We start from the raw sequence: 24,379 nt of genomic DNA on the forward strand, positions 1-24,379 counted from the left end.
TAATTTTTTCAAACTTCATGTCAGCTTCAACTATCAGCAAATGTACTGCAACATCCAATGTAGCTGCACTTCTGAGTACGTAGTTGGAGAAATGCAGACTCTGGAGGCATGAAAGAAACAGATAACTACCCCCCTATTAAGAGGGAAGGAACTCGCCTGAAAATGTATTTATTTGTTGTGTGGGGGTTTTCTTAGACCTTCTGTGCCATTTCTTGGAAATTTGAAGTTAGAGCACTCGCCTTATCTTCTGTGCCATGTAAATAGCGAACATATTCTACAGTCTCGCATACAGTGTTGTGCTTTCACCCACTTCCCTTTGGTCTTTCAGCCCCAATCCTTTTCTTCTTCTTCTGCAGATTGGGGCAGCAATGGAGATGGGCTCAGTGGTATGTCCTTGTTTGGAAGCGCTAAACTTTTAATTCTGACTGCCAGCCTCTGTGCTCTAAAGCTTAAGGAAATATTTGCAAATCTTATGCATGTTTAACCAAAAGTAAAAGCAACAAGTGGAGCTTAACCTTCTCCTTTTGCTTGCTGGCTTGTGTGCCTTCTCGTGATACAGATATTTGTCCCAATAGCCTCCTTCACCCAATTTTAGGTCCCTCTCCATGTGTTCTCCATCTCCCTTGTGACCCCACCCCTCCCATTTGCAGCTGTCCACTGCTAACATGTACCAATCTCCCCCCTTGTCACCATTCAGTGGCCCAGAACTCTTGTGGTGTGCTCTGCAACAGGGCATAAGCTGTTGTTCCGTGAGAAACATGGGCATGGGCTGCTTCCCTTGCATGGTGCCATGCCGTGTCAGGAATAGGCATGTGAACTAATTGGGGTCTCTGGCATGATATGTGTATGTTAGACTTATTTTGCTGACCCATACTTGTTTTCTCCTGTGGCTGTTGCTCCACTCAGGTTGGCAGCAGCCCACCTTCTCCTTTTTCTGATTGCCTACAGCCCCCTGCCCCCTCATCCCATTGGACCCTGAGATATGGCTATGCTTTTTGTTCTCTTTCCGGGAAGAGAAGCCTTGGTCTGCCAGGTGGGCACTTCTTTGCCTGCAGATTGCCCTGGGGACTGACCAGTGATTCTTTAGGAGACTCTTCTGTCAACCTGGTGTCTTGTGTCACACCCACCCCACCCCATGCTGTGACATGCAGCCTATCACAACTACCGCACATAGACAATTTCCTGGAACTCAAATGAATACTTATAAGGAATGCAGGTGGTTTTGTGCAGTTTAATGGCCATGGCCCCCATGGTATCATGAGCTTTGGTGTTCCCTTGACCTGCAGAGGAAAAGATTGGGGCTGAAAAACCAAAGAAAAGTGTGGGTGCATGGAAGATAAGTCATGAGCTAGCACAATAAGTGCGAGAGCGGGACATATTTACAGCTTACGTGGCGCAGAAGTTAAGGTGGACACCTTAACTTAGAATTTCTGTGTGTTTTGATGCATGAGTGAATTTGTAAACATCTCTTTGTAAACTTTTCTTTTCAAACAAGAGGCTGCTCAATCCTGGAAAATTAATTAATAGCCTGACTGCTTAGGTGTGACATCGAAAATATTCAACGGTGCGTCTTCTGGAATGAAGATTGATCAGTGGAACTTAAAAATATGAAAGAATTCATTTACACATTTTAACTATAAAGCATTTTAATACACTTCTTAAATACAAAGTTTGCTTTGCCTGTCTTTTGTCGGCGATCTTAAAGAATGCCAATGTGGGCACTGATCACTGACAGGCAAGCTATATATTTAAAACAGCCAACAGTGAGTTCAGCTACATTCAGCAAATCTCAGCAAAAGTTGGTGTGTTTGGATTACCGTGCCCTCCCCCCCCCCCAATCTTTTCCGGAGAACAATAAACCTCATGGGTTTGTGTAGAGCTGGCTACATCTTAAGGCAGACATTATACAGGGAGAGTGTAGCGGTCTTTTGTTTTGGTGCCCATACTTAGCTTTTGTTTAACTGCAACTAGTGTACGTGCAGTCTTTAGAAATGGACTCCTGTTTGGAAGCAAGTCAGTACTTCCACCCTTGCAATTTTGTTCTTTTCTGCTATTTCACCCTACCCTTGGGGAGAATATTTCAAGTTTTAAAGACCGCTTGCCTGGTAGAACTTGGTGCTTTTGACTACCTGATGGCAGCAGGCTCAGTTGAACTACTGCAGTGCAAAACAGACATGTATTTCTTGAGCCGTTTTGTTCCCCTGCCAAGGTATTCTTTTGTGCTCACAGTCCACAGCCACCCACGCCTCAAAGCTAGCCAGACCCCATATCTCATTTAATTTCCAAGCAAGGCTACAGGCAGATATTACCTTCAACAGGGGTGCTGCACAAGCAAAGGTTGTTTCCCTAAAATAAAAAGTAAAACAGGTTGATCAAATAAAAATAATAATAAGTAAAAATCCCCTCTTCCAAATCACTGGCAAACCATTTACTGGGCAAGATGCCTCTCTGGGAGAGTTCTTGTCTGGAAGGTGACAACCGGCAGGCCCAGCATGAACAAAGCTCTCCAGCAGAGACAAAGCCTGGGAAACTAAACTGCCCGTTGAATTTATATCTATCTACTTCCCTAGAAAATTCCTCTTTAAAGCACACATTCCTGAAATAAGCAGGGGATTAAGAAGTTTGTTTAGTTATCAACGCAAGCTGCATTTAAAGCCCGACTCTCAAGTCATCCTGTCTTGTGACTGTCGAAGGAGGGCATAAACCCTTTATGCACGATTAGCCAACTTCTTTATAGGTCTAGGATCTCAGTAGCAGCAAAACTCAGAATAAAGTCGCTCCCCCAAAGCAGAAGCTTACCTGAACAGCCAACACCCCTGAAGTGATGCTTATCCAAACCCAGTCTAACCAATGTGCAGACTACTGTACACCTTTATAGCTTCCTGAACAGGTAGTCTGAACACTGGGCAGGCGGGGCTGGAATCCAGAAGCTTCTCTTCCATGAAATCCCGTTTTGTTCTCCTTTTGTAGGGTTTGTTAAGTAGAGCTGTTCCAGGGAAAAAAAACCTACTTTGTCTCCTCTGACGTGGCAAAGTCTGCGGCTGAATCCAGTCTGGAAAATGGTTGGGGCTGTTCAGGAAATCATAGAGGGGGGGGGGTGTGAGGTTTGTGGCCTCTGTATAAAGGAAAACGTCACTTTTGGGATTCTGCGTGTGCATGGAGGGAGGGAGGCAGGCAGGCAGGCAGGCAGCATCTGGCGCTATAAACAATTCCAGATGTGGGGTTTTTGCAGAGAGGCTGCTCTGTGTGACTCATATGGGGGGCCCCTCACCAGTGCTAGCCTGCAACTTGTTAAAGAAAGCAGGGTTCTACAGCAAAAAGATTGAGGGAGCCTGCTTTTTGCTTTTTCAAGTCCATTCTGTGCTACCTCTTCTTTCCCAACGTCCTGTATGGTGGATGTGGGGTTGCAATAGGTTTCCACTGGCAAAGCCCTGTCCTTTTTCTAGTAAATGTTTGAACGACAGTACTCTGAACATTTATACACTCAAAACAAGCAAGAACTGATTGCAGTAAGTGGCAGTAGCAAGAGCCTTATAAAAGAGAAGACTAGCTCTGACTTTTAAATAACATTTCTAATGTTAATTAATGATGGAATGAAGCATGCTGGGTTAACATACTTGTGGATGGAATCCCTTATTAAGGGTTTATATGGGCAAAGTGTGTGAACTTTGAACCAGACTCTTTAGGCCTCAATTAAAAGCTTGAAGCCAGGTGTGGGCATGCCAAATCTAAAACAGTTTACATTTAATCATCGTTTTGGATGTCAAGCAAATATTGTAAGAGCAGATTTTCTTACTGGACTATTGAATGCCAGAACAAACCAACGTGTATGACGTTTTGGGCTTTTCACCCTTCTTTATCCTCATAGGAAAAGGAGAAGAAATACATGCTCCCTCTGGACAACCTAAAAATTAGAGATGTGGAAAAAGGCTTCATGTCCAACAAGCACGTATTTGGTATCTTTAACACAGAACAAAGGTAAGAGAAGTATGTCTCAGCGCTTTCTGATTCACGAGAAGCCATTTTAGGACCTTAGGCTGAATTCAAATCTGGTAAAACTGCTGTGCTGATCTGTCCTAAACCCCTGGCCTACCTGGCCACAAGTCAGTATGTCAGGTCTGAAGTTCAATCCATGCAAGCAAAGTCCAAGGTCCAAGGGTCAGGAAACACAGTCCAGGGTCAAACCTAAAGCACACTTCAGGAGCATCCAAGCCAAGGTCTACCAACATAGGCAGTTGAGTAGACACAGCACCTCAGCCCTGCTTCCCTTTTGTTCTTTGCATGCTGATTGCAGCTTGATGAGGCATGTGATCCTCACCTGTTCTAAGCCTCCTCCAGCTTGATGAATCACACACCTCCCTCCCAAAGCTAGTGAGCCTCACCTGACCAGGTAGTAAGCTGGGCTGTGAGCCCTTGGCTGCCTTAGCCTCTTAGAGTGCCCCTCCTACTGCTCCCTATGCCTCAGAACCTGTTGTGTTCAGGGAAACAGGGGTCCCTCTGGCTCTGGTGATGGGTCCTGCTGCTTTGGTTTCTGTGCACTGACCCCCATCCCCTTGCCATCCTTCGTCACTGTATGAGTACTTTCTTCCCCATCCCTTGCTTTCCCATCCTGGCTACACCCGTCACTGGGATCCTCTTCCTCCTCCCCATCAACCTGCCAGTTCATGACATGCTCTCACAGAAGGAGAGATACTTTGTCTGTTTCTTAACCCCCCCCCCCACTGACACACATGAGAAGTGTGCTGCATGTTCTGTCCAGGCTTAGCAAGCCCTGAGGTCACATGTGCACCAGAGGTTGATGGTACTTGGGTGAATTGCTTGTTGCACACATCCTATTCAGAAAGACTTAATCTTGACACAGAAAAGTATTGGCTGGCACTTCCTGCACTGCTGTCAGTTACCTTTTAACACCTTTGCTCAGTGCCTGCTGAGTATTCAAGCTTAAAGAGTTTGACTTTGCTCTCCTGTTCACATGATGTGATGGGGTTGGAGCTGTCTGAGCTAGGATTTTTCAAGGGACTGGATTGCGGTGGAAAGACTTGGCTCTTTAAAAGACGATATTGTAAAGTATCTTCCTTCTCTTGGCTCAGTGCGTGATTCACCACAAAATCTCCTTAAGAAAAGATATGGCAGGCATCTCTTACTAGGTCCAGCAGAAAGTAAAACCAAGGGAGGTGAGGAGTAGCAAAGTGATGAAGGTCTTGAGCACAGTTAGAGAATCCTGGGCCACAGACAACAATAGGCCTGTTGGGCCTCCTAATTTGACCAGCAAGGCTGTTTCTTCCTAGGCACACCCACCTGCCACTCACCTGGTGACACGTGTGGGATAGTAAAGTCATGCTTGCAAAGGAATGGGCAGTCTTACAGTGCCCTCTTGAGTGTTCTGTTTTCAAGCACAGCATGCATGTGGTGCTGCTGGAACTTGGTGCTGCCCACAGCTCTGGCCAGGGCTCAGAACTGCAACTGTCAAATGTCACCAGCAGAGGGTTGGCCACAATTGCATCTGGCCTGCTAGCCAAAGTGGTTCCCCATGTCTGCTTTGGAGTGTATGCCCAAGACATTTAAGTGGAAGCAAAAAGCTAATGGAGACCATACTTCACTCAGTACAAGCAATTATTATGGGCACCATTTGGCTAAGTAGAACAGCACTCTAGTCCATCTGTTAGGTGTTCCTACAGTCTCACATTATATCATGGCAATAGAGATTAGAACTTCAAAGTACTTAGAAAATAAAGGTATATATATATATAAAACCTTCCTATTACAGGATTCCTGTTGCCTGATGTGGACTTTCTTTCACTAGCCCAATGACATTTGTCCTTCTTCCACTCCTCTCTTTTCTCCTGCACCCCTAAACTAGGAATGTGTACAAAGACCTGCGTCAGATTGAGCTTGCGTGTGACTCCCAGGAAGACGTGGACAGCTGGAAGGCCTCCTTCCTCCGTGCTGGTGTTTACCCTGAGAAAGACCAAGTAAACATTTTTCCCCTCATTCATTCCTTCAGCAGGAAGAGGGGGTGGTGGGTGTGTTGAAGGCCCAATAGTGGTACTATTGTACCAAGGATCTCCTAGCAGCTGCTGTTGCCTCTGGCTGGGAGCTACTCTCGCCAGTTAGAGGTTCCATCAAGTTGAGCACCGTACCTTTGACTGACGGTAGTTTGCTGTCCAAAATCTTGGTAGGGTTTTCTTAGAAAAGAGAGAAAGTTGGTAGAAACTTCAGCTGTCTTCCACCCATACCCATCTCCTGAAGTTGTGTGGATAAGGCAGTGCCATTCTAGATGTGGAAAGTCATATCTATGTAAGAGCTGTGAAGGATTCAAGACGATGAGCCCAAAGCCCAGTGAGCAAAGCAGGAATCCCTTTGTGCTTCTCCCAAAGCTATACAGAAAACGGTCATCTCCAAAGACTTGTGAGGGAAGCTGGGCATGCTCAGCCTGGGGAAGAGAAAGCTGATGCAAAGCACAAATTTTGAGGTTCTGGGTCAGGTGTGCAAGAGGCTGCTGTGATTTTAGCTGTATCAGCAAGAGCAAACCATAATAGTATACAGTGCAAGAATTAAACCCAATAATAAGGAAATAATTGTCCATTGCCGGCGGAGGGTAGGGAGAGAACACTTTGAATTCTCATTAAATTGCCAGTCAGCTAATAAACACTGCAGATCTGGGTTAGTCCAAACTAAACCCATGCTATGATTACTGGGATATTTGGGAAAGCAGAGATCAAATTATGACTTGAGGGCCTGAACTGGTGCTCTCCCTGTGCTAATTCTTCCACAGGTCTAATGCTGTCCAATTGTCTTCTGTGCAGGTGGAGAATGAAGAGGGATCCCAGGAAAACACCTTTTCCATGGATCCTCAGCTAGAACGCCAAGTGGAAACTATCCGCAATCTTGTTGACTCGTATGTTGGGATCATCAACAAGTCGATCCGGGATCTTATGCCAAAGACAATAATGCACCTAATGATAAACAATGTAAGTTGTAGTTGGATATTTATTTGTTTATTGTCAGGGGCTAAGCAGACATTGTTCCGCCACTCTGCTGATGCACTCTTCTTCTTCTTCTTCTTCTTCTTCTTCTTCTTCTTCTTCTTCTTCTTCTTCTTCTTCTTCTTCTTCTTCCTCTTCCTCTTCCTCTTCCTCTTCCTCTTCCTCTTCCTCTTCTTCTTCTTCTTCTTCTTCTTCTTCTTCTTCTTCTTCTTCTTCTTCTTCCTCTTCCTCTTCTTCTTCTTCTTCTTCAAACTTAACAGAGAATAGTTACAAGTAGGTAGCCGTGTTGGTCTGAGTTGAAGCAAAATAAAAAAATTCCTTCAGTAGCACCTTAAAGACCAACTAAGTTTTTATTTTGGTATGAGCTTTCGTGTGCATGCACACTTCTTCAGATACACTGGAAACGGAAGTGTCAGGCCCTTATATATATATATATACTGGGGGTGGGTGGGGATGGGGGATGGGCTGATGGGAGTGGTAAACCTGTGGATGGCTGTTAACGGCTGCTGATGGCTGCAATTAGTCCTGGGGGGGGGGGACAAGGGCTGAGGTGCTAAAGAAAGCTTGAAAGGGCTGAGGTGCTAAAGAAACCACCCTCTGTGTGTGTGTGTGTGTGTGTGTGTGTGTGTGTGTGTGTGTGTGTGTATATATATATATATATATATATATATATATATATATATATATATATAGGGCCTGACACTTCCGTTTCCAGTGTATCTGAAGAAGTGTGCATGCACACGAAAGCTCATACCAAAATAAAAACTTAGTTGGTCTTTAAGGTGCTACTGAAGGATTTTTTTTATTTAACAGAGAATGTAAGGGGAAGGAAGATCAGGGGGAGAAGAATTGTTTAAAAAATAAAATAGTAAATATAAAGTAAAAATAATACAGATAGTAACAGAAAAACACCATCAGGTCACGTAATGGATAAATTTGCCAGCAAGGCATGCATCTTAAGTTAAACATATAAGTTAATATAAGCTCTCTAGATGTCCAAAATAGGTATCCACATAAAATTGGTATCTATATGAAATATCTTCAAATGTAGTCAGAGTCGTGAGATCCTCAGACCATTGTGTAATAAATGGTGGGGATTTATCCTTCCAGACTGAGTCTAAGTCCCTTAGCAAACATAAGGGTTTCAAAGTCCACTTGCCCTGCTGTTAATCCCCATGCTATAACACTTTAACAAGCTGTTCTCAGCTGTATACCTCTAACATCTGTCAGTATTAGACAACGCCTTCCCATAAAAACATTGTGGAGTACAGTACAGTAGTGGCAAAGGCAAGGGTGTCTCTCCCCCCCCCCAATTGCTGGTAAAACTCATGACCACGGATAAGAAACTAGCCAGAATAGACCATTTCCAGCCCCATCACATTTGGACAGCATCACCTCTTCTTTGTGCTTTTCTTCCCCCATCCTCACAGACCAAGGATTTCATCCACTCGGAGCTTCTGGCCTACCTGTACTCCTCCGCAGACCAAAACAGCTTGATGGAGGAGTCTGCAGACCAGGCGCAGCGCAGGGACGACATGCTGCGAATGTACCATGCCCTGAAGGAGGCCTTGAACATAATTGGAGACATTAGTACCAGCACCATTTCCACACCGGTTCCTCCTCCTGTGGATGACACATGGCTGCAGCCAGGGGCTAGTGGGCATAGGTGAGTTGGGGTGGTGGGTTATCTGCTTCTGGTGTGCTTTATTTTTTTGTTAGGCACATGGGATGGAAGCATAGAAACCAGCAAGGCCAGAAGTTTCAAGTGACCTACCTCCGGAACTCCAGGAAGAGCCCAGGCTTCTGTATTTGGCCCGCCTACAATATGATTTTAATACTTAACGACAAACTTGAACCTTGATCTATGCTTGTTGGTAGCCTTAAATCTTCAGTTGTCATTCTGCAGGGTATTCATATAACTCTTGTACAGTAACAACAACAGCAACAGCAACAGCAACAACAGCAACAATTTATTATTTATACCCCGCCCATCTGGCTGGGTTTCCCCAGGCACTCTGGGCGGCTTCCAACAGAAGTATTAAAATACAATAATTTATTAAACATTAAAAGCTTCCCTAAACAGGGCTGCCTTCAGATGTCCTCTAAAAGTCTGGTAGAATGTGAAGCAGACAGTTCATACTTTAGTGTATGGGGTTTGGTGTTGAACCTGATTGCATTGGTTTCACTTTGCTGTCTTGAATGACACTAACTTACCTCCCCTGTCCTGGTGGTTTCTTTTTCTCTCTTTGGCAGCCCAACATCACAGCGCAGGCCTACTTCGACTGTGTTGCCACCAGGGAGACCGCCAGCAGTGAGGGGCCCTATGCCAGGCCCCCCCTTGATCCCAATGCCGGCCGCAGGCCCTTCCTCTTTTGTGGCACCACCCATTCCTTCACGCCCTGGACCGCAAAGTGCATTTGTTGCTAATAATGACCCTTTCTCAGCTCCTCCTCTGATTCCTTCACGACCAGCACGTGTTCCACCTGGCATCCCTCCAGGTGTGCCCAGGTAAGGCATCCTTCAGGTTCTCCTCTCTTTGCTGCTAGAGCAGATACTATAGCAGCAGCTCTAGAGGTGGGATGATGAACCTGTTGCTGCCTAGTTGTTGGGTTGTAGATCCCATCATCCCTGATCATTTGCCACGATGGCAGGGACTGATGGGAACTCGAGTCCAGCAGCATCTAGACTCGAGAGCTTATGAGTCTTAATTTCTTTAACCCTGTATAACAATTTCTCTATTATCAAAATGGAATAGGAGAATTCAGAACGGAAAACTGGAACATGGACCATGCAATACGTTAGCGTGGTACAAGTGCCTTAAAACAACTGCCTTAGAACAGAGGAAATATGTGAACGCAGGATCAGGTGTAACATTTCCCTTCAGGGCCAAAGTGCTGCTTCTGCATTTTTCTCTCTCCTTCTTTTTAAACTCAATAAAATAATATAATAAAAAAGTAACAAACAGAAGGGATATCCAGAAAAGAGAAATAAAAATGGTAATATTTGTTACATCACATCACATTATGTTCTTCTTGAATTTCTAGCGACTTCCCATCACCCCATTATGTATCTACCACTTAGTCTATCTAGCGCACTGTTTATTTTTGTTTTCTTTTGTTAATTTTCATCAATATAATATTCTCTTACAATTTTCTATCATACTACAGAAGTCATTCTTGGCCTGCCACTGGCGTCATGTTATTACAGAATCCTTGATATATTTTTTGTACATGTCCCATTTCCTAGTAAATGTTTGATCCGTATGACCTCTCAGTTTTTCTGTCATTTTTGCCAACTTGGCATATTTACTTTGCCACTCCAGCTTTGACGGAATTTTCTGTCCTTTCTAATTCATATGTATGCAGCTACCGTGGCATACAAGAATATTTCTCTCGCATTTTTAGGGATGTCTTCTGGGCCTAGTATCCCCAGGAGGAAAGCCTCCGGGGGGTTTTTAATATAAAGGATACCTTAATCATTCTTTTGAGCTCATTATAAATTACTTCCCCAAATTCCTTCATTCTCTTACATGTCCATCACATATGTAACATTGAGCCTTCTGCTTCCCCCCATCTCCAGCATTTACCTGAAATGTCCTTGTACATTTTAGATAGTTTTAGTGGTGTCAAATACCAGTGGAATTGCATCTTCTTTCAAGGTGTAGCATGCAGTGAATTTCATGTTAACCTTCCATAGATTTTCCCAGGCAGTCATTGGGATGCTATAGCCAAAATCTTGGGCCCACTTGACCATTACAGATTTTACCTCCTCCTCCTTGACTGCTATATTTTGGAGAGAGTTTTCACTTTAGAGTTAATCAGGTTTTTTTCTAATCTGGAGGGTTCCGTCGCAAAGCCATTTCTTTTGTCTAATTTAAATACCTCATGAAGTTGGTGATACTGTAACCAACCTGACAAATGTTATCTAATTTCTTTGAAGTTTTTTTAGCTTCAACTGGTTTTCTTCCTCTTTTAAAAATACTTTGTATATTGGCCAATTCCCTTTCATATTTTTTTCTCCACTGCTAATGCTTCAAGGGGAAATATCCACCATGGAGTTTTAGGTTTGAGCAGATCTTTGTATTTTGCCCAAACCATGTAGAGAAATTTCCTTATAATATGATTTAATTTTTGTGTGTGGATCTTTATCATAACCTAAGTAGGCATGCCAGCCATACTGGTTGTCATGTCCTTCCAGGTCTTAGAAGGCCTGTATTCTGTATTTTACACCATTCCCTGATCCAGGAGAGACAGGCTGCCTTGTAATATAATTTCAAATTTGGCCGGGAAAATCTTCCTCTTTCTTTGATATCAATTAATAGTTTATGTTTAATCCTGGGCTCCCCCCTCCTGCCAAATAAATTTAGAGATGTCTCATTGCCAATTTTTGAGGCAGCCTGTCACTCCAATCACAGGAATTGTCTGAAATAGGAAAAATATTTTTGGTAAAACATTCATTTTAATGGTGAATATTCTTCGCCAAAAAGATCAATTTATTCTGCTCCATATTTCTAAATTTCTTTTAATCTCAGTCCAGGTTTAAGCATGATTATCTTGCAATAAATTGATGTATTTTGGCGTAATCCATATTCTCAGATATTTTGCCTTTTGGCAGATCTTCAATTTTGAGGCTTTTTCTAGTTCATCTCTGTCCTTTGTTGTCAGATTATTGACCAAGAGCTTTGTTTTGGAACTGTTTAATTTGAATCCTGCTACCTGCCCAAAGTTCTTAATTATTTCTAATACCTTTAATAAACTTTCTTTTGGATTCTCTCTCATAATAATAAAATCATCAGCAAACACCTTTAGTTTATAAGCTTTCTCTCCTAGTGTTATTTCTTTTATGTTTTTGTCTTCCCTTATTTTTTTATTCAACACTTCCATTACCAAAATAAATATTAGTGGGGATAGCGGACATCCTTGCCTTGTCCCTTTTCTTATTACACAGTCTTCTGTAATGTTGCCATCTTGGCCCATAGATCAGAGTATATAGCCTCAATTCCTTTACAAAACTGTTCCCTGAACTCCATTTGTTGCATCATTCTTTTCATAAATCTCCACGAGATGTTGTCAAAGGCTTTCTCTGCGTCCACCAGCATTAGTACTGCTGGTTTGTCAATTCTGATTTCTAAATATTCCAACACGTTAATGACATTTATGATGTTATTTTGCATTAGGCGTCCAGGGAGAAAGCCGGCCTGGTCTTCGTGAATGATGTCTTTAAGAATCGTCTTTAATCTTTTCGAAAGTATGTCGGCAAATAATTTATAATCATTATTTAAAAGGGAGATTGGACGATAATTTGAAACAATTGTTAAATCAGTTCCCAGCTTTGGAATTAAGGTTATAAAGCTTTCTTTCCATGATTCCGGTAGTTTCCCAGTCTTTACTATGTCGTTCATTGTGTCCTTCAGTAGTTCAAATAGCAGTTCTTCTAGCTTTCTATAATAGTTTGCTGGTAGGCTGTCTGGGCCCGGGGCCTTCCCTGATTTCGCTTTTTTGATTGCCTGTTGAACTTCCAATGCAGTAATAGGAGAATTTAAGAGACTGAGTCTCTCCTTTGAGATCTTTGATAAATTGTTCTGCTCTAAGTATTCTTCGATTTTATCATGATTTTCTGTTCCTTCCCTGTATAAAAATTTACAAAGCTTCTATTAATTCCCTTTGGGTCGTCGGTTATCTTTTCTTCAATTTTAATTTTATTTGTTATCCTGTCATCCTGGGTTTTTTAACTGCCAAGCTGAGTTTGCCAGGTTTATTTGCAAATTCAAAGCATCTTAATTTTCCATTCAATCTCTTGGTTAATAATCATTGGAAATTATGTCTGGATCATTTTAATATTCTCTGGTTTCACCTCAGATCGTATAAATCTTTCACCATTTTTTCCTCGCCTTTGGTGCTCAAGAGTCATCCTGTTTCTTGAAACTGCATATTCTTCCTTGAGTAGAATGTTGCAGGCTTTGTAGTGTTGCAGGCTTTGTAGAGGAGGAAGCATTCTCCATTTCGAAGCTATAGGAGATTTAATGGAGTGTATTATGGGAATAATAATACACAACTGGACCTAATGGTCAGGGGTCCCTTTACCTTTTATTATGGGAATATGTCTAGTTTTGAACTAGAGACTCATCTAAGACAGCAGTGCTAGCAAGCAGACTGGTTTCTATAGCCAGTGCTGTGTTTATTCCTCAAAAGAACAGAAAAGATGCCGAATTTAGCTGCTTGAGAATTTCAAGTTTCATCTTGAAACTGCTAGCTCTTACATCTTCAGAGATGTGTGTATGTGAAAAATAAAGAGAGGAAAGACGGAGGAAAGCCTTGTAGCCACCTGTGTAGCCAGCTACCTCCACAAAGTTAGCAGAAGCAGAATAAACTGGGCAAAATTGTAGAAATCACACACATTTCTCTAATCTACACGCTCTCCAGAAGTTAGTCTTGTTGCAGAATTTGGTTTATCTTCACACAGGATTTTTTAATATAGAATAATAATAATAATAAAATAATAATAATAATAAAATAATAAAAATAAAAAATAATAATTTATTTATACCCCGCCCATCTGGGCAGCTTCCAACAGAAAAATAAAACACAGTGATCTATTAAACATTAAAAGCCTCCCTAAACAGGGCTGCCTTCAGATGTCTTCTAAAAGTCTGGTAGTTGTTTTTCTCTTTGACATCTGATGGGAGGGCGTTCCACAGGGCAGGCGCCACCACCGAGAAGGCCCTCTGTCTAGTTCCCTGCAACTTGGCTTCTCGCAATGAGGGAACCGTCAGAAGGCCCTCGGTGCTGGACCTCCGTTTCCGGGCAGAACGATGGAGGTGGAGACGCTCTTTCAGGTATACTGGGCTGAGGCCATTTAGGGCTTTAAAGGTCAGCACCAACACTTTGAACTGTGAAATAGAAATAGATTACACCCTGAATATTTTATTATATCAGTATATTGTGCAGTCTCAACATCATATGGTGTTTGGGGGGGTGGGGCAGTGACAGACGGAATACAGTGCCCTGGCACCAGTCATTGTGCTATTGAGCTGGCTTGTTCTCCAAAGGAGTTGTACAGTCCAATCTCTTGCATACCCTACATAATGTTCACCCAGAACCACACCTACAGTCAAGCGAATTGGATTTTGGTGTCTATCCAAGTCACCCCTACTAGTCATACCAAAGGCAGACTCCCCCCCCCCCCAGGTGAAATATTGGGAGGTTGAGTGGTTCTAAGCTGTCTAAAGAATAGTAATAAATGATGGCTTCTGCCACTTCTATTTGTTGGCTAAATATGCCACAAAATGTACTATTCTGGGCATAGAATTTCCCAGCTTAAGTGGAATAGTGGAGTGGGTATGAGAGTTGTGGGCATTAGCTTCACTTAACAATATTTCACAGTGACGTCTGTCCAGTTCTCCCTTTTCTGGTGTTCATTTCTCTCCATCTGTTTTGTTCTCTCTACAGCAGAAGACCCCCTGCAGCACCGAACCGGCCCACCATTATCAGGCCTGCTGAGCCCTCCTTATTAGATTAACTACAACCACTACCAGGGAGAGCTGTTGCTTGTTAACTATCTTGTGGAGAGAACTCATGCCTAATCTCTTGTGTAAAAGAGCTCTTTGCAATTGTGATCAACTGTAGCCAAGGCCCGTTTCCCGCTTCCTTCCTATCTTTTCCCCTCCAGTACCAGCCACCATGAGATGGGTGCTGTGGTTTGATTACTTGTAAATAGCTCTGAGAGGTCAAGCATTCCTTGTAGTAGTTCCCTCTCTGTCCTTGGGTCTTGGCTGGGGAGGGATTTGGTGACCTGAATCTTCTCTGGAAAATTGCAGGGGAGGGGTCATTTCTTCACCCTCCTCTTGGTGGCCACACCAGACCCATTCCACATGGGAACATGGAGTATTCTGTTTTGTGGAGTTGTTTTGCACTTTGTTGAAAATACAGAAAGGATCCCCTAGTTGAGGGATTGGCAAGGGATTGCCTGTGAATGTGTGAAAGTGGCAAGTTTGCATTTCCACCAACACTTGTGCATTCAACACGTAGAATCTCCCTTCGCCATTCACATTAATTGGGTTTGTCCAACTCCTCAACCTCCCCACCCGGCTATGGATTTATTTGTATTATAATATATATATATATATAATCCCCCCCCTCCCCACTTTGATTGCCTTTCCTTTCTCCCTATAAATTTCAATGCAAGATTTGATCAGTTTATTTCCATTTTATAACTTTGAAGGGGTAAAAAACAAAACAAAATGATGGGACTGCAAAATAGCAAATTGCTTATAAATTCAATTCACTGAACTAGAGCAAGATTTTGCCAAGGAGAATAATTGGAAAGAAGGTGGCACTGGGTTGCTTTTAAGCCTCAGGTATAGAGTTGATTTGAATGCCACGCCACGCTCTGCACAACCAGTGTTCATGCTTAAACCGAGGCAGCTCAGCTGTAACCTAGATAAGCATGGTTGGTGGTCCCTCCTGATTTGCACCAAGGAGGCATCCAGGTGCCCAGCGGCAGGGATGTCTTAGTCACTTGGAGCTGTAATACCAACTGGCTGTTCCCTGACTGGCTATGACCATTTGTTACCTGCCCAGTTCATATGGAGAAGTGAGTGAGTGTGTGTGTGTGTGTGTGTGTGTGTGTGTGTGTGTGTGTGTGTGTGTGTGTACCAGGGTTTCGAAGCGTTTTATCAGGATTGTGATCCTCTGCACGGGTTGTGGTCTCTGTTGGAAAGCCTTTCCCTCCCTAATCAGAAGAGTGACTTTGTCCCGTGTGCTTGAGATCAGCTGTACTGCAGCTTACCTCTGTGCCTCCAGGCTGAGGCAGATTCTTCGTGGCAAACTGTGTCCATAATAGATCTTACGACACTTGTGCCACAAGGTCCCACAGAAGCTTGTTAGCATCTGTGGTCTTTCAGAGTGGGGCGTTTTGTGTTCTTGGGTTGGCCGCTCCATCTGTAGAGCCTCAGAGTTTGGAGTAACGCTGGAGCCTTCTCAACAGCAGTAGTAAAGCACTCTGCCCTCCCTGGGCTGTGGTTGTATATATTTCTTACGAAAGACAGACTGTATTAATACTTGTATAAATTCTAGATTTTTTTAAAAGAGAAATCATCAGTTAAGCCCAGCCCTCATTATACAAGGCTATCAGGGATACCTCAGTCCTTCCGGAGATAAGATAAAAGGAACAGCCACACATACACCACCTGCCTTAAATGTTTCTTCCCTTCCTGCCTACCTGCAGCAGTAGCTCCTTGCTTCGTGTCCTGGAGGATATGACACTTCCATAGACGGTGCTAACTTTGTGCCTTTACTGCTTGAATTACATGCCGACTGCCCTAATAGCCAGTGTTGCCTTCCTATAAATGTCCCTCTACTTCCAACGTCACTATCATGGACTTTTGACCCTCTCTTGCAGTGCATTTCATAACCTCCTGCCACCTCCTGCCCACTGGTCACTTCTCCAAAAGCTGGCATTTGCTTGGTAGCATGGACCTCTACTTTTAATTCATTGTGTTCATATTTGCTTCCTCTTGACTCTTCCTGTTACCATGTGTGAAGGGGCTGTGGGACCTTCTCTCCCTTCTTCTTTAGATGAAAAAAAGAGAGATCCCAACAGTTTGAGATAAGTGCCTCCATTATGTATCCTATTAATAAACTAAAATAAAGGGAAATTTTGCTGGTGGAAAATCTCTGGCAGCCAGTGGTGTTGGGGTTTGTGTGTGTTGTCTTTCATTGGCTCTCAAAATTTCTACACTCAGGAGGTAGTGAGCAGAAGAAACTAAAGCTCAAATCGAATTTCCTTGAGGAGCTTCTGTGCACCAGCCTCCAACCCAAATGGCTGATTGTTTGGCCCTGCTCACTTTGACTTTTGAATGGGAGGCAGTCGTACAATATCTCAATAAAACAAGCTAAACATAACCCCAGTTAACAAGGCTTAAGGACATTTAGCTATGGCTAACATATTAATCCTATAGCCACTGATTCTTACGCCCACAGCCACTGATTCTCTTACGTTTAGGTGCTGTTTAAGTGCCATTTCCTGCCCCTTTCTCAAGTGATCATGCTCGATGTGATAACACAGTGCTTCATACTCGGGCAGATCTGGCTGTGTGCTGGTATCACAAAGGGCAAATGAAGTATATTTACAGTAGGGGCAATGCTTTCTATTACTGGTCACACAGGGTGTCCTAGACCATGAGGGATCACATACCGGTTAAACAGCATTCGGAGAAAAGGATTAACCCAGTTGCTTTAGAATGATGTTCAAAGCTACCTGCTACCGGTAGCTGCAAAGTTAGGTTCAACCTTCACTGTTGCAGCCAGCATGTCTCAAGACTTCCCATAAGCATCTGGTTGGCCACTGTGAGTGTAGAATGCTGGACCCAGCAGCTCTTCTTACATAGCATATTTTGGTTTTACAACAAATGTGTTTTTCAATTCCGTCTCTTAAAAAAGTTATTTACACTTTTTATGAATTATTTTGTGTGCATCTGTCTTGTTAGCATCGCTAATTTGGCTGTAAATCACACCACAGCATTCTATTACTATACAAGTCCATTTAGAGACAATTCAATTTTTTGGTTATGAAAATAGTTTAGTCAGCTAATTGTAAATTTGATGATTAAAAAAAAACAAAAACCTGGTTTAAGATGAGAGTTAAGGCTCTCATATACTGGCTCATGCTCCACAAAGTTCAAATACTAGAAGTGGAGACTGATACCTTAACAGGTGTACCCTGTGGTCAGGAAAGGGTCACAAATTGTGCTTGCTTGCAACTTTCCATCAATGCCTCCACATTTTACCTTGGTTTTTCAGCTCCAAATCAAGATATTGGAGGGCGGGGGGAGTGCCTGAAACCAGCAGAAGTGTCCCACCTTCTCCTTGTCTTGTTTTGACTTGTGGAGTATCTGGCCCCAACTCTATTGCTAGACGGATCATATTGTGACCTTGCTCATGCCTCTTTGAGGCTTACATCAATAACTGGTGGGATACATTAAAAGAGTTGGAGACAGGGGCCCTCTTTAAGCACCTTTTGCAATCCTGCTGGTGCTTTTTGTGTCACTAAGTGACACGAGGGTTCAAATTTCATGCTATGGATTTTGTATTGCAACCTGAAGAATGAGGGAAAAAATAATACATTCGTTCCTGTAATGATGTTCCCACCAGTAGGTGTGCTGCAAGACATCAAAATGCTTTGGAATCCGGAGATGCTTGGGGCAGGAGAATAAAATGGGCCGAGTGGTTTGGCATCACGGTTTAAATGAAAAGAAAAGTGGGAAGGGTTCAGGGCCATCTTCCTGTGCTTACTACCTCTGGACAAGAAACACTCTCAAAAGGAAAAGTATGTTACCAATCTTCTTGTAACCCAAGACCAATGACAGATTCAGGAGAGGACAAGCTCCAATTCAAAGACCATTTATTGAAGCACAAGACAATGGCCTACACAATCTTAGAAAAAAGTCTTTTTATAGTGTGAGCGTACACGCAGCTGTTTCTTGCCGCCAGGAACCAGCTGATCTGGGATGCAGCTATGGGCACTGGCAGCATCCTGCCCTGAAGAGCAGCCAATGGAGTAGCGTTGAACAGTTCGCTTGGGCTAATGCACTGCCACGTCCAGGGAAATGTTAATGTACTAAGAATGAAAGGCTGTTTTGGAGTTGGGGGGGGGGGTATCAACTACTCTTGAACGTTCAACTTTAATCTCCAGTGAAAGTACCAGGAGTGTATTTCAGAAGTCCCTCAATAATGTCTATAGCAGGCATCCCCGAGCTCGGCCCTCCATATGTTTTGGGACTACAACTCCCATCATCCCTAGCCAACATGACCAGTGGTCAGGGATGATGGGAACTGTAGTCCCAAAACATCTGGAGGGCCGAGTTTGGGGGTGCCTGGTCTATAGTGAGGGCACAAAGTAAACTGCCAGGGCAGTGCTAAATTCTTCCTTTGCCCACTTGCTCTGCACAGCCCTCTCCCAGCCTGTCTCTATTAGTATCAGAGCTCAGCAGTCTGCTGGCGTACCTGTGGCAGGAAGAAGAGAAGGTTCACCAACCACGCCCACTTTAAATGCAAATGTGCTTCAATCACAGCATATATAACAACACTAATATGCCACCCTTGCGTAATTTAGGCCCAGGTTATACATGTGGAATTTCTCATATCCTAAATCCAGTAAGGAATTCCCATGGAGCAGAACATAAACAAGGAAGAATTCCACCAGATGTATTCAAGAGCTCATGTGCTCTGCAGGTCAGCCTTCTATAATCAGGAATTTACTTGTTCACAGTTCCTAACATTTTTTAAAAGATACCTGAAGAGTTGGGTCTTGGAAAGGCAATAATTTCCTCCCAAGGGAATAAACTCGTCACATTCTGCTTGCTTTCTGCTGAAAATCAGAATGCTAGATCGGGACACGCTAGCGCCAAATGAGTGCAAAACCAGGCCTTTCCGCCCTTTGCAGATTGCTGACCACTGGGGTCTTTTTTTAGCAGTGCCAATACTCCTCATTTGAGGAAAATCAAATGCAGAAGCCAGGGTGGTAAAGATTACCAATGCCACTAGGAGAGTTTTCTTAATGCCCTTAAGTATTGTGGGGCTTCTTAGGGCAGGGAGATGTAAAAAGCAGAGGCTAGGAGCCTCTCAACAGCAGAAGTGGTCGGGGCGTTGCTGCTTCCAGCCAGGCCAGCGACTTTTGCTAAGGCACATGTTGATGAAGTCTGACGCAGAATATCAAAGTTTTAAGGCCAAGAGGCAAACTCTGCTGCAAGCTGTAATACATTGAGAAGCACCTGCCCTTCATTGTAAACAGAGGAGCTATTGAAATGTATGAAGAACAGCTGTTTTTGCTTGTTGTGTACTGCCTAACAACTCCAATTCTTGCACTCCCTCATCCTGCTCTCAATTTCGGCAGGTTGCCATCATCACACAAGATGTGGGGGGTGTTCAATCCCCACCCCAAATCCCTCCCTTACCTTGGCTGTGATATTTTAACCCCTCCTGTAAAGAGACTCATGGCAGAAATGGCAGCTACACTCGGGACAGTACTGAGCTTTGGCAATATGGGAGCTGGCATTTTTCTGGATACCTGCCCCGCATAGGTAAAAAGGGGGTGCCATTTCTCCTCCTGCTACGTCCAGACTCTCCTCTTGTCCTCAAAGAGGCTTTTCAACATGTACACCTGGAGAAATGACACCACCAGGAGCACCGTGAGATTGACAGCTGACCAGAAGTTGACTCGGCTCAGGTTGCTTTCCTGTAAATTGCGGTCTCGAGCTTCAAAGGCTCGCAGCAGGGCCTGCATCTGAATGCTTCTCTCCAAGCGACTCTTCATGGTTTCAATAGATTCCTGCAATGGTGAGAACAAAGGAGAACAGATATGTCTGGGGCAAAGATGTGTTTGGGGGCAAAGGAAACCATTGTAGCCAATCAAATTCAAATCACATGGAGTCATATTCTTCACCCAACAAATGATCAGGCACCATGCCTATTATTGTTAACCAAGAAAAAAGTCATTGTGACCATCTGAACTCAAGCACAAGTATTTCAACATCCATTAAAGGCCACGAGGAATCACTGTGCATTCATGTACGGCAACCCCAGAGATACTCCTTACAGATCTGTACCTTCTCTTTGTGCTGACACAAATAATTTATCTGTTAAGATATTGGAAAAACCTTTCCTGGCTGGATTAAAAAATTACTCCAGGCACCCCCAAACTTCGGCCCTCCAGATGTTTTGGACTACAACCCCCATCTTCCCTGACCACTGGTCCTGTTAGCTAGGAATCATGGGAGTTGTAGGCCAAAACATCTGGAGGGCCGCAGTTTGGGGATGCCTGAATTACTCCCTTCTGTTGCCTTTGCCGGCTCCCCCGTATGTACTATTCCAAAGCAGTGAAAATGCAGGTTTGCAATGACTGCCAAAACTTATTAAGAGTAACAGCTAGTTTCATTTTCTTCTTTAACTGGAGTACTAAGTCACAAAGGCGGTAACAAGAAGACATCTGCTGTCTGCATTTCTGGTCTCAAAGTCCACATCTACCAAAGTGCCTGGCAAGTACTGCTGCTACCAACAATGAGACCCAGAGCTGCTTAGCTTCAGCAAAGTGATTGCACATCATGTGCCTTCAGACCACACCCTGCGCACCATGAGTTGGAAAGAGCATTTCCCCCTTATGTGCAGCTGAGGAGGAATTCTGTCAGATAAACTTTTTTTAAAAAAACACACCAAGATTCCTTGTTTAAAACAAATACTGCTCAGTTAAACAAGTCAGCTTTGTAACCTTATGGCTTGAAATTGGCTAGTTGACCAACTTTCACTGTTGATTTTAACCAGGAGTCTTCCTTTAGCATTGCCCTTAAACCAAGTCACCCTCTGGTTTTTATCTCGGGGAGCTGAAAAGATTTCTGTCATATAGGTAATGTAAAATAAAATAAATGGGTCTTGAAGCTGCTTTCTGAACACAATTTCTGGAACGCAGTGGAAGGGCTTTGATTAACAACTACCTCTAGTATTAACCCAAAATTACTCATGAGTCTATTTCAAGTTTATGTACCTATGTAGTTGACGGATTATTTAATTTCTATACGGCTTAATATATCAAAAATGTATCTATGTGGTGTACAAAAAACTGAAGGCATAACAGAATTTTTTTAAAAAGATCACGAAACTACAGTGTTACATATAAAAATGCTACATTAATACAAAGTTACACACACAGACAGACACTAATCCACACAAGTGTGTCAATTACCATGTTCACCTCTTCAGCAAAGCCTAAATGGTAGTTCCCTTTGGGGCAAAGCCACAAATGTGTACAACGTCCTAATTTATTAATCCACTAACCACATATCTTTACAGTAACGATGGGAAGATCCATTCCACCCATAGGACTTGGGTTGAGAGGCTCTTTCCCACCCATCCCCATCAGGCATGGGGCTTTTGGAAAAGCGGAGTGAAGATCCAGGAAAGGAACTAATTGTTAGGCTCCTATTGTGGAGCATTTCTCCTGCATCAGCTAAATACAGTGGTGCCTCCCTTAACGAATGCCCTGCTTAACGAAATTTCCGCTTAATGAAAGGATTTTTCAAGCGGAGGTTGCCTCGCTAGACGAATTCGTTTTATGAAAAATTCGTCTAGCGAATCGCGGTTTCCCGGTTTCAATTAATGCGTTGCTATGGGCAAAAAAAATTTCGAAAAAATTTCAATGCATTCCTATGGGATTCGCTAGACGAATTTTTCGTTATAAGAAAAGACCTGTGGAACGAATTGAATTCGTCTAGCGAGGCACCACTGTACCTGGAAGCCCAGGCAGCGGCCGACCCCATCTGCTATTGGCTGACCCCATCTGCTTTGCCTGGCAATGTTATTCTCTGCACAGTTGCAGGAGACTGGAGCTACCCTGGTCTCTTTCCCATCAAATGCCACTGTTATTCTGCCTGACTCCACCACATCTCAGCACTAGGCATTTCTCCTGCAGCCTCTTTGCCCACCTTAATGTCTTCTATCTTTATGTCGAGCATCTCTTCTGGTTCTGCCACTTCGGCCCAATTGTTCAAGTCCTCATCTTCCTGGGCACTGTCAAAGATCAGTTCAAAGAACACCAACTTCTCCGATATAGTGCTGAAGGAGTTGTCAAAGCACAGCTTGTAATCCCCTCCCTCTGTAGGCTCAATGCTGAAAAATACCAACAAAGAGGGTGAGCGAAGGTCGGTGTGATGAAGGCAGATATAGCCTGCAAAACTGGACTAGCCAAAGTGCTTTTAAAGAAAAATCAGATACACAAACTCTTCGTAATTGTAAAAGCACCTGGACCATGGGCAAGCAATGGGTTTCTCGGGAGTATCCCAGTGGGTATGCACGGGGGGGGGCAGGGGGTGAAGAGCCCACTTCCCGCCCTTGCCACAGATGCTGCTGGAGTGACCCCACCACCACCACCCACCAGAGCCGAACAGCCGTGCAGGGCTGGCAGGGAGCAAAATACACCCCTGAAAAAACGCACCCGGAGCTATTGCCCCTCTGGCCCTCCCCACTCGGTGGTGAAGTCTCCTTCACTCCAAAGCATAAAAGCAGCATGACTCACGTGTGAACCCCATCGGATCTCCGGTATTCATCAACCAGCAGTCTGCCTGAAGGACTTTCCAAGGAGAAGTCAACGTCCAGCCCGGCTCCACCAATAACCTAAATGGCAATAGCAATACCGTAGTTGGATGATGGAAAGAGCCACTGTGCCCAGAAAAGCCACCAATGATCCAAGAGAAGTGGCAAATGGCTGCAAATCTTTATTTGAATATCAAACAACCTGTTGGGGCTGAGCGACTTTTTTAAAAACCCAGCCCGCTTTGCAAGACTGTTGTGAGGATAACTACACTGGGCAACTGGGAAGGAAACAATAAAAATTTGACAAACAGCTTTTAAGAGGGATCTGTCAGATACATTGGCTGCCCAAACGGTCTCGAAAAGTTACAGGGTTTTGTTTTACTAAGTACCATTTCCCCTCTGAAGAACAAACATGAGAGCCATCTGGCTGCTGATAAATCCACACAGAAAGCACTACTAAAGGCTCCATGGCTCCCACCCAATTCGGATCAAAGCTGGTTTGGTAATGGTGCGGGGGGCGTGTAGGCGAAGTGCATAAAAATGCAGCGTTTCCTAAGAAAGAGATACGGATCGCGACTAACGTCCTCCTGGATGCAGAGCAAAGGGCAGCCTTGTGCGCGCACAGCCTCCGTCGCGGTAGCCAAGGGGGAACTCCACCTTCAGGGGCAGTCTATCCCCCGCTGTCTTCTGCCACCACCACCAGGGGCTGAGCAAAAAGAAGAGGGCCGGTTGCCCCCCCCATCCCCATGCGCCTGGTTTTGGGGCCGGATTGTGGACCCCTACCCAGCCTCACCTGGTACTCCAGCTCCATGGAGCCGTTGCCCGGCGCGCCCTGGTAGAAGCACTCCCTGCGACCGGCCGGCAGCAGGAAGGTGAATTCGGCGTCCTGCGGGGCGGGCGGCGGCGGGTGGGCCTGGCCGAGGACCCCTCGGGGCGCCCCCAGGAGCAACAGCGGCAGCCCTAGCGCAAGGGCTGCGGCCGCCGCCATCGTCGGGGTCCTTCCTGGCGCCGGAAGGAGAGCGGGGCCGGGCCGCCTCCTTGGAGAGGAAGAGGCGGCCGCGCTCGGGCAGGACGCCGGCGCCGGAGGGCGCGCACAGAGGAGCTGCAGCCTCGCGTTCCGACGGGGCCCGGGGGCGCATTTTTCTTTCTCTCTCCCTTCTCCTTATTCGTTGTTCGATTCGTCGTCCCTTTGTCTTGCTCAGGGCAACCCGAAGCGGCTGACCAGACAAACCGACGGGCAGGAAGCCGCGCGTAAAGGAGGCAACGTGGCTTGTGTTATCTGCTGCATGGAACCTTACAAAAATATTTTACAAA

The 24,379-nt window shown here is 44.3% G+C and overlaps 2 protein-coding genes across 11 annotated transcripts in view; one reads left to right on the top strand and one right to left on the bottom strand.

Annotated features, from left to right (window-relative positions):
- DNM2 (dynamin 2) overlaps nucleotides 1-16,657 on the top strand; it is a 60,810-nt gene extending 44,153 nt beyond the window's left edge. For 4 of the 10 annotated variants that reach the window (XM_035141253.3, XM_035141255.3, XM_035141256.3 and 1 more), the window contains 6 exons: nucleotides 3,869-3,978; nucleotides 5,861-5,972; nucleotides 6,807-6,971; nucleotides 8,417-8,652; nucleotides 9,240-9,494; nucleotides 14,435-16,657. In XM_035141253.3, the coding sequence (XP_034997144.1) occupies nucleotides 3,869-3,978; nucleotides 5,861-5,972; nucleotides 6,807-6,971; nucleotides 8,417-8,652; nucleotides 9,240-9,494; nucleotides 14,435-14,504 (948 nt within the window). In that variant the 3' untranslated portion in view covers nucleotides 14,505-16,657. Of the gene's footprint in view, nucleotides 1-3,868; nucleotides 3,979-5,860; nucleotides 5,973-6,806; nucleotides 6,972-8,416; nucleotides 8,653-9,239; nucleotides 9,495-12,162; nucleotides 12,234-14,434 lie in introns of all 10 variants that reach the window. The other 6 variants (XM_088658841.1, XM_088658839.1, XM_088658840.1 and 3 more) reach the window with 2 other exon arrangements.
- A 1,712-nt stretch (nucleotides 16,658-18,369) lies between these two features.
- Nucleotides 18,370-24,179, bottom strand: TMED1 (transmembrane p24 trafficking protein 1). Its single transcript, XM_035141270.3, has 4 exons — nucleotides 23,859-24,179; nucleotides 23,049-23,146; nucleotides 22,459-22,642; nucleotides 18,370-20,312 (listed from the first exon to the last, which is right to left on the bottom strand). Exons 1-4 carry the CDS (start codon nucleotides 24,051-24,053, stop codon nucleotides 20,094-20,096), a joined length of 696 nt encoding a protein of 231 aa, XP_034997161.2. The 5' UTR covers nucleotides 24,054-24,179; the 3' UTR covers nucleotides 18,370-20,093.
- Nucleotides 24,180-24,379: the final 200 nt, after the last annotated feature.

The sequence above is a fragment of the Zootoca vivipara genome, chromosome 15 (genome assembly GCF_965207765.1).
Source record: "Zootoca vivipara chromosome 15, rZooViv2.hap1.1, whole genome shotgun sequence".
In the NCBI taxonomy this organism is placed as follows: Eukaryota; Metazoa; Chordata; class Lepidosauria; order Squamata; family Lacertidae; genus Zootoca; species Zootoca vivipara.

What these genes read in the sequence shown, in the direction of transcription:
- TMED1 (XM_035141270.3), bottom strand. Translation starts at nt 24,053, where the DNA reads ATGGCGGCGGCCGCAGCCCTTGCGCTAGGGCTGCCGCTGTTGCTCCTG. An exon ending in CCATGGAGCTGGAGTACCAG is followed by an intron (nt 23,147 to 23,858) that starts GTGAGGCTGGGT and finishes ATTGCCATTTAG; the next exon opens with GTTATTGGTGGAGCCGGGCT. An exon ending in AGATCCGATGGGGTTCACAC is followed by an intron (nt 22,643 to 23,048) that starts GTGAGTCATGCT and finishes GGTATTTTTCAG; the next exon opens with CATTGAGCCTACAGAGGGAG.